The sequence below is a fragment of the Euprymna scolopes genome, chromosome 21 (assembly GCF_053919585.1).
Source record: "Euprymna scolopes isolate OS-2025 chromosome 21, ASM5391958v1, whole genome shotgun sequence".
In the NCBI taxonomy this organism is placed as follows: Eukaryota; Metazoa; Mollusca; class Cephalopoda; order Sepiida; family Sepiolidae; genus Euprymna; species Euprymna scolopes.
Genome location: NC_136502.1, coordinates 37,810,949 through 37,820,984, shown reverse-complemented (window position 1 = coordinate 37,820,984; position 10,036 = coordinate 37,810,949). Strand labels below are relative to the sequence as shown.

At 31.8% G+C, this 10,036-nt stretch overlaps 1 protein-coding gene across 1 annotated transcript in view; it reads right to left on the bottom strand.

The window, feature by feature from the left end:
* Window positions 1-3,080: 3,080 nt before the first annotated feature.
* Window positions 3,081-10,036, bottom strand: part of LOC145242125 (structural maintenance of chromosomes protein 3-like) — an 82,843-nt gene continuing 75,887 nt past the window's right edge. Inside the window, exons 32-34 of the mRNA XM_080105048.1 lie at window positions 7,962-8,139; window positions 5,087-5,193; window positions 3,081-3,645 (exon numbers count right to left, since the gene is read on the bottom strand). Coding sequence (XP_079961174.1) covers window positions 3,574-3,645; window positions 5,087-5,193; window positions 7,962-8,139 — 357 coding nt within the window. The 3' untranslated portion in view covers window positions 3,081-3,573. The remainder of the gene's footprint in view (window positions 3,646-5,086; window positions 5,194-7,961; window positions 8,140-10,036) is intronic.

Genomic DNA, 10,036 nt, shown 5'->3' with positions numbered 1-10,036 from the left:
TATTTAATAATCATTGAAAAGTTTTTTTGGTCTTATTTTAATTAAGAATTATTGAAATTAGTTTTGTTTTTTTTTTAAAGGATTATTGAAAACACTTAAATCTTTTTAAACTATTTTGGGAATATTATGTATTGGATGGTGGTTGAAATTTTGTTATTTTGATTTCAATAATTTTATTTTTACACATATTTATTATGTAAATTTAAATAAAAAAAACTTATTTTTCAAATTCAAAATTAAAAAAAGTATTTTTATAATTTCACATATTTCTTATAAAATTTCAAAAACAAAAATTTTGATTTTTTAAATTTTGTTTTAAAAAGTGCAAATAAAGACTAATGGCATTATTTTAATGTCCTTTCTTATATTTTATTTCAATAAATCAGTTCACAATAAAAATACTGAAGAATAATAAAAGTGAAGGATCTGATTTATCCTGTAACCACTTCCGGTAGCAACCATGACAGAAGTTAACTGACTATAACCAGTTTAAGATGTTTGTTTCATTGTTTTTATTGTCATGAAATCCCAATATTAAAAGGATTAAGAACAAGCTTGCTAAGGTGAAGAACATTGTCGGATTAGGAATAAAACTTCTAAATAGACTAAAGAGTAATTAGGAGACGTTTAAGTGTTTATTAGAAATGAGGAAGATGTTCGTTCGAAAAGTATTTAAATTGAAGCATGTAAATATGTAACGTTATGAATTTGATATTCCATTTCAATAGAATGGATCAACACAATATCCATTGGAAACTATTAAACGAAAACAAATTGCTATTTTTGTCCATAGCCGGGGAGGGGGGGGGGTGAAAGTTTTAAACTGTTCCAACAGTATTGGTTCATAAATGTTATAGATTTAACAGGATCTGAACGTGATATCTTCGGTTTTATAGGCTACAATGACATCCATCAGATCAAACGTCAATCAATTTTACTCCCCAACTATTGATATTATTATTTTTTTTTTTTTAAATAGAACAGCCTGCTTGTACTGAAAAAGTAATTCAGTAAATACAGATATAATCCATTTAGGGTTATTTTTCTTGGGGGGGGGGGGGGGTTGTACTGTATGTTAATACTTTATGAGTGGAAAACTGATGGGCAGGGGGGGGGGCACATGATATGGTAACCTTTGAACTTGGTCAGATTCTGTTTAGAAAGTAGCCAGTGTGAAGCGATTTTAAATAAATTTGAATACACCAGCATCCGAGAGTATTATGGCTTATTCTATATTGCAGGCATTTCACAGCACAGCTGAGAAAGATGACTGAAGGTCTATTAACAAATGTTTAATTTTCAAAGAATTTTGGAACGCAATTAAATATACCATATAAAAAATTGATGCTTGGTTATATAAAAAAAAAAAAAAAAACGTATCTTAAGTAAAAATATTATTACGTGATTACTTATGCGTTATGTAAAAATTAATAAAACTCTCCCCCCCCAAAAAAAAAATGATCGAATAGAAAAATAATGACAAGAAAAAATGAAATTTATCAAATAATGCAGTTTTTGCTTCTATTGCAGCCAATTCCAAATAACAAACTGACTTATCTGCCTTGTTTTCAGTTAACTTCTGCAATTTCAAAGTAGAAAATGGCGTATTGATAATGCGTACAATAATAGCAATGTTTTAGTTCTAGCAGATTTTCTACTGGATCATTTTAAAAATTAATTTTCCGCCTGACACATAATTAGGTAGTAGTAAAATTACGTAAATGCATATATTTTTGTATCCAATTATAAAGCATAAGCAAAAAAAACATTTATAGAATAACGTTCTGACTCATACTTTAGAATAAGACGTGTTGAACTATAAATAAATGAAAATATCTACGTGGATCATATCTTTAATCAGACATTTTAATTACTCCTTCCTTGTCCAGAATTCACTAAATATTAAAAACAAAAATGATTAAAAAAAAACAAAAAAAAAACATATGTATGATGTACTTTCCCATGACAGAACGAAAATATCGTATTCCAAAAATCACAGAAATTGATCAGTAGTTTTATTTTTATAAAGAAAATCATTTTTAAACGATTAATGGAAATTTGTATGCATTACAACATAAATCTTGCAAGTTTTAATTATATTATCTCCCTTTATTTATTTTTTTTTTAGATTGTTTGCAAAATGGCAAAGACAACCGCTCTTCAATTACTCATAAAATTTAATTTTATTTAAAAATAAAACTATTTGATCAATTTAGATGATTTTTGGAATATGATATTTTCATTTTGTTACGAGTATGTACATCACACAGATTTTTCTTTATATTTGTTTTTTTTTTGGGGGGGGCATGCTGGACAAGAAACCCATACTTTCATTTATCTTTCAACACCTCTTATCCTCCGATATCAATCAAAAGGTTATTCTATGCATTTTCAAAAGTTTTCTATCACTCTTCAAGCAATTATTTTACCAAACTTTATTTTTACAGTACTTAGGTTTATAACTTCTAGCGATATTCTTTTTTTTTTTTTTTTTTTTTTTTTTTTAATAATATTTAATTAACACAAAAATATGACATAAACGCCCTCTTAGTGTTTAAGGATGTTTGGTGCAAATACATCTAAAATAGTAAAAAACTTTAATACAATTTAGTGATAAATTTTACTTGATATAAGTGGGTTTTCATCTTGGTTTCAAGCACACCATAGGCATACAGACAAGAATTATGTAAAAAAGAAAAAGAGAAAGAGCATTAGTATTTTAATTTCCTTAAGAAGTCTTTGAAAATTAAACATCAGTTAATGAGTTTCTAACCATGCTTTTCAGCTGCGACTGTCATGTAGAACACTATGCTAGAGAAAAGATATAAAAAAAAATAAATAAATGTGATGGTCTAATACTGCTTGACAGAACGAGCTGATAGACATTAAGAGATACCCAACCCCATCCTGGTACGATCAATCCACTACTGTGCCACTCTGCGACGAAGGTCCGATGAGTAAAACAGATGAAACAATAATAAGAAACAACATTTAAAAAGAAAATATTTCACAATAAATGATAAGGATTGTTCAACATCAACTCATAAAATGATATACGAATGGATAAATAAAGGTCTGAGTTAGCAAAAAAAAAAAAAAAAAAAACAATACCTACTTTCAAATTGTATACAGTTATGTTAACACAAGTTCCTAATTTTTTTTCTTTCTTTTTTCAAACCCATAGTTTTTAAAAACTGGGTTCCCTAATGGTGCAAGTGTGTAATTAAACAGTAGATATGATAGGATTTGAACTCGACATTGCCGATTATGCAATCTGTTACAATGTCTGTTCAGCTAATCACGCTTACCCCACCATCAGTATAACGAGAGAACAAACAGTTAACAAGATTTGGTGATACCAACGATAAACTCTGCAATGCTGACGAATGAATGAGAAACAGTGAATTAAGTTCCATGTTTTGAGATTTTCTTTTGTTTGTTTTTTTCATGTGTGACATACGTGGTTGTTATGAAGACCGTCTAAGTGAAGTGTACGTGTGGATGTGTGTGTGTGTACGTATGTGTGCACCTGAATGTTTTTGATGACATAAAAAAGGTAGAATGTGTTGCCTTTTAACCACGGGTGGCATCATCCTCCACAAAGCTGTGAGCTTCTTCTCTTGTGACACAATCGACGTGGCTGACCTGCAAGAGAGAAGGAAATCATCATTAGCAGCTGACAGCTTAGCAGTCGTCACACTCAGCGTTTACGATGTTTAAATTTTTTTTAATCTCATATCAGAAAAATAAAAACAAAACAAAAACAATGTGATCAAAAGAATTTTTTAAAACTGCAATAAGATGAACATGTGAAATATAAATAAAAATTTTGTTTCTTAAACACAGGTTTTCACACACACACACACACACACACACACACAAACGGTGGCGCTGTTTTACAGTCCTTCGCTGTGCAAAGGGAGACCCCTCTCTTTTACTAAAAGATTCGTTCATTTTTTCTTCTCTAGGATGCTTGATGCTATATTTTTTATTAAATCACAAACATAAAAAAAAAAAAAAGCTGCGACAATTAAGTTGATAACATTAATAACACAAAATGTAGTCTGTATGCGACTCTTAAGAGAAAACCAACGATATTTTAATTAGATGAAAACATGAAAACCTTAAAAAAAAAAAAAGAAGCTGCGACAACTTTTTTTAAATTAAATTGTTATGGTAAGGTTTTTAAAAAATTAGTCTTTAATGTTTAAAACAAAAAACTACAAGGAATGAAACTCTTTAATAAAATAAGGATGAAACTTTTAAAGCTGTGGCGACTTTTTTTTTTTTTTTTTTTTTTACTGTAACAAAACTTATAATATTAATAACACCAACATCTAGTTTTTAATGTTACAAAAATGAAAATGCAATGATAGTTGTAGAGGAATTGTAAGCGCAGCTTTAAAAGTTTCATCCTTTTTATTAAAAAAGTTCCATTTATGAGATGAAAAGAAAAAGAGCGTTTTCTCCCATCTGCAGAGCGAACAATTGTAAGACAATGCCTACACAGTTATAGTCAGCTAACATATTTCTTAATTTTCTGAAAAGCGCTACCAGAAGTGGTGACAAGACAAATCAGTTCTTTTACTATTATTGTTCTTTAGTATTTCTATTGTTTAGCTGTTTGACGGTACAAAATTTATATATTGCTTTAAACAAAATAGCCGGCAAAATCCCCTTTCATCAACAGACTCATCAGGAGTTAATCATTGATCATAGAAAAAAATAAATAAATAAAATATCTAGCCAGGACAGACTTAATGAGGTGAGTAGATTTTACTGAGGGAGAGGAACAAAAAAAGGGAAGAACACATAAACATACAAATAAAATAAAATATTTACAATTATATAAAATATATGTACAAGTGGGTGCATTTTTTTTTTGTCGCCCTCAGTAAAATTTACACGTACTCTCCATTAAGTCTGTTCTTACAAGATATTACATAAAATTTAGATCAACTAGATTGCTAGATTTCAATTTATCCAATAAAAATATTAATATAAAGATTATATATATATATATATATATATATATATATATATATATATATATAAAATAATTATTTATAATATATGCAATCCTTACCTTATTCCGAAATTTGACACCATAGAATTTGTCAGAATGTTCCAGCAGTTCCGGTCGGAATGTCGTAGTGATGAATTGTGCATTTGTTGATAGCTCGTGGATCATATCTGAGATAGAAGGAAGAAAATGGAAGAAAAAAGTCAACGAATGAAAATCTCACAAAGTGAAAATATGAACATCCATAGCATAAGTAGGTAGTGATAACTACATTAACACGCAAATGAGAGTGTACGACAGGTGAACATGGGAAGACGCTCACAAAACTTGTCCCCTGCAGTCTGTACACGCAAGATCAAACTTAATTCACATACCCTATATCACCAAGACCACAAAATGATTTCCCAGCTCCCCATTTCTGTAAACCATCTACAGAGAATTCAGTATAGACCGTGCCATTAATTGGACAAGCACATCTTCTGCAACAATAGTTTTCAATAGGGATTAATCTTTCTTAAAATGGCATCATGGATATAGTTGTCATAACCTAGACCCTGTGTAACAAGTGAGAATAAACGTTAAGATAAGTTCATAAAACTTGTCTTTTGCAGGTTATAGACACAAGATCGGACTTAATTCACATCTCTCATCAGCACCGATAGTAAGTAAAAGTAATTGGTTGTGTTGTAATTATAGCCTTATTTTGACCTTCCAGTCTTTCTCAACTATTTTAATCTGTTCAATGGAGCTTATCTCCCTTTTCTCTCCATACAAGATCACCAATGCTGGATTTTAATTATCTCTATTCAAATTAAAGGTTTTCGATATTCCTCCCGTTGCATAGATAGTATGGAATGCACAAGCTTTGGCAAATCTGATTAGGAAGAGATGTCTTCAAAGCTGCAATCTACTTTGAAATATTACTGTCATAGATTACCAATGCACTTTGTGTTGCATGTTTGTAATGCATGTGAATAACAGACTTGCTGCAAGTGAAAAATATTTAGTTAATAGAAAACAGACCCAGTGAAAATATCTCCAATTTATGATGGTTCATCTAGAATTCGACTCGTCCACTTAAAAAGATTTATGCTGAAAAATGGCACCTCAGAAAAAAATAGTGTTTCTACAGACACAAAGTTATTCGTTATGGTATAATCGACTTTAATTTTGCCAAAAATTGATGCTTATAGATAAAGGCTGGTCATTATTTTTAAGTGGACATCTAGGTTGTCTTTCTGGTGTGGTGCCAGGGATTTTTATATATATTCTAGCAAATGGGCAGTTGAGAGGAGTGGGGCCCTCTAATTATCTCAGCCATTTTTATTTTCTGAGATCAGACAGCCAGTTGATATTTTGAGTATCTAATAGTCATTCGGATTATTTGAATTCTTTGGACTTGAGAATCTGCACAGAATTCTGAATGAAAATATTTTTAATCCATGAAAGGAACATGAAATTCCATGCATATTCTCACATTCGACAATAAAGTAGGTCAGATTTAACTGAAACGTGAAAACACTCAAAATGAGAACAGCAGTCTGAAGAATCCAAATAATCAATCCACATCTCAAAAATTCAGAAAGTCTCATAATCTTGGAAAGAAATGGGCTCTTGGTCTACTAGTTAAAGGGCTGAGTGCAGATGGACTTTTGTTATCAGAAAGGAGAAAACGAGTACCATTGTAAAAAAAAAAAAAAAAAAAAAAAAAAAAAAAAAGAGAGAGAGAGAATTCTTCTCTTGCAGTGGTCATTGCGATTACATGGTTAACAGTGCAACTGGTGGTGTCAGAATTGAGCAATGACTTTGGATTGGCACAAGGAGTGAATAATCCTGATCGATGCAGTAAACACACACACACACACGTTCATACGAGAAACTCTACGACAAAAATGTTTCCGAAGAAAGCTGAAGAATACAGCAAAACTTTGTGAAAATAATTCCTACTTGAACAGTAAAAAACCATTCAACTAACTTTACAAAAAAATTACATTTTTTTTTTTTTTACAAGGTGGTCACCACTTATCAAGGCCCAGAGGCCACTCGGGGATAAGGGTTATGCATCGAGTTGTAGATGAGTGCCACTCCTTATTCGCTAGATTATTCCACTGAATCTGGTCACTAAAATGAGTGACCATTTGGGACTTTCAGGTGTTCTCAGCTTATCTCGGCATTGTTTCTAGTCGTCCTTGACTTCTCCCTGCCACTAGACTCAAGCAGTGCCGATTTAGGAGAGGTGTGGTTGTGAATTGTGCAACCTTTGCCTCACAATTACATGCGCAACTGCTCCTTCAGGGGGCATCCTTTGTCTTTCGAGACGGAACGGAGGCATTGAACTCCACTTACCCTTGATTCTCATCTTATAATATTGAATGTTTAGCAGGAGTGCATCCTGTATCATTTTCAGAGTCTTTGTTATAACTTTGGTATTGAGGATTGAACCCTAGTTTTCTGGACCATTAACGAAAAATCTAACAAATTTTGCCAATTAGGTCCGTTTCACTTAACAAGAAAAAAAAAAAAATGTCTGCAAGGACGCATAACACAGTAGTTAGAATACTTGGAAAAATTCAGCTGTAAAGTGATATTGCTCCTGAAGGTTGAAGGTTCAATCCTCAGTGTATGCGATCAAAAATACAATTGTGAATTATTTAGAACCTCTACCTAGTCATGGCTGATGGAACAAGAACATGCTACCCCTCGTGAAGTAAATAAAAGGTTCCGTTCAAAATTCCTGAGTTTGACAGAAATATTCTCGAGTTCGACAAGATACACCTGGAAGAAGGTCAAAGGTTACATCGACTGAAACGTTGTGTGAGAACAGAAGTCTGAAGGATCCAAATAATATAAATAATCCTCAGAAAATTTAGAAACATTAAAAAAGAAAAACATTAAAAAAGAAAAAAAAAAGGAAATCTTGGTCTTTCTCTTAACTTACCTGCAACAGCTTTACGATGTTGTGCGTCCAGTGCCTGGTCAATTTCATCAAATAGATAGAATGGAGCGGGATCACATTTCTGGATGGCGAAGATGAGAGTCAGAGCCACTAAAGATTTTTGGCCACCAGAAAGTTGTTGCATGTCTCTCATCTCAGCCTTGTTGCCTGTGAAAGACACCTACAAACGTACAAAGCATAAAAAAGTAGAAATGACTTGAAATTAAAGCAAGCAATAACATTAAAAGATATCATGGTAAAATATTCACTTATTTTGGAGTTTTGATGAAAACAGATTATTTGGTATTAGTACATCTTTTGAACTAGACAAAACTGACTTTTGTAAGACAAAAAACTGAAAACATCCAGAAAAGGCCGCATCAAAACAAACTACCATCAAAATAAAATGAACCAATTATTTTTCTGACATTTTTTTTTTAACAAAGAAAATCACTGAAACATTTTTTTTTTTTTTCACAAAGTTAAAAATTTGTTTGTCAATAAATTTTTTTTTTTTTAATGAATAAAGAACATAATTAATGAACAAGAAAATTTATATGGCATCAACCCTTTTGATCGTGGAGGGCAGGCATGAGATGTTACCTAATATTGCCCACCTCGGAGTCAGAGAAATCTTAAATACAATAACCAGATGATGAGGCAGCATGCCGATTAGGATAGAGAAGGAAAATATTACCATGTTTTTTCTTGCAGTAGAACCACAAGCAACTATAAAAAAATGATTAACATTGTTGAAACGTTGATTAATCTACATAGGAATTTTCTAATGTTTACATAATTTTACTTATAAGCTCTGCATATGAGTACTATTGTTTTTTTAGTTCAATATATTTGCACAAATGCAACATTCCAACTTCCAGTCATTGAATATTCTCTGTTTACTATATACGCCTGACAACTCAGTATTTATAGATACTTAATTTCCTTCAATTCTTGTGTTAATTGCCAATGGCCTCCAGGTAAAATTCTAGCCTACAAACCTCCTGAGCAGCAATAATTATCACTTCCTACACTGATGATTGCATAAGCGTGAAACACTAGTGTCTGTAAGTATAAAAATAATTAATATTTATTTAAAAAAAACTTATATATGGTAGCTTCCTTCAGCCTTGACAGAATATGGATACACATTGTAAGGGTGCCTGCAGATGGAATTTTTTGTGGCAAGAGTTGCACAATCTCCAACCACACCTCTCCTGAGTCGGCATTGTTGAATACCAGTAGTCAAGTGGAAGTTCAGAATGATTGGAATCAATGCCGAGATAAGTGGAGAGCACATACAGCACCTAGAATTTGAAATGGTCATTCATTTGGTACTAGCCAAGCTCAATGTTGCTTAACTTTGGTGATCTGACGATAACAGGTGTGTCATCATGATTATGCCATATATATATATATATATATATATTATACATTATCCCTGAGTGGCTTCCGGGCCTTGATAAGTGGTGACCACCGTGTAAAAAAAAAAAACATGCATATATACACACTTGTCAGGAAGTATTTAAAAGGTTATCAGTCCGACTACATTAAACAAATAATGATAGCCCGCAACAATTAGCCAACCAATGTGTTGGATGCAAAAGTAAAACTATTCTAGAATATTCAATGTGATCATATATGAATGGTTAGACAATCGAACAATTAGATTGTGACTGCACATGAAAACATTTCATACAAGAGAATATTCAATGTGATCATATATGAATGGTTAGACAATCGAACAATTAGATTGTGACTGCACATGAAAACATTTCATACAAGAGAATATTCAATGTGATCATATATGAATGGTTAGACAATCGAACAATTAGATTGTGACTGCACATGAAAACATTTCATACAAGAGAATATTCAATGTGATCATATATGAATGGTTAGACAATCGAACAATTAGATTGTGACTGCACATGAAAACATTTCACACAAGAGATTTGCGCATCTTTGATTGCTAAGTTCGAATCTCTGTTGAAGTGATACTACCTTCAATATTTGTTAAAATCTCAATCAGACACCAAGCATCAGCATCACACACATGAACCAGCCACACGTAAGGA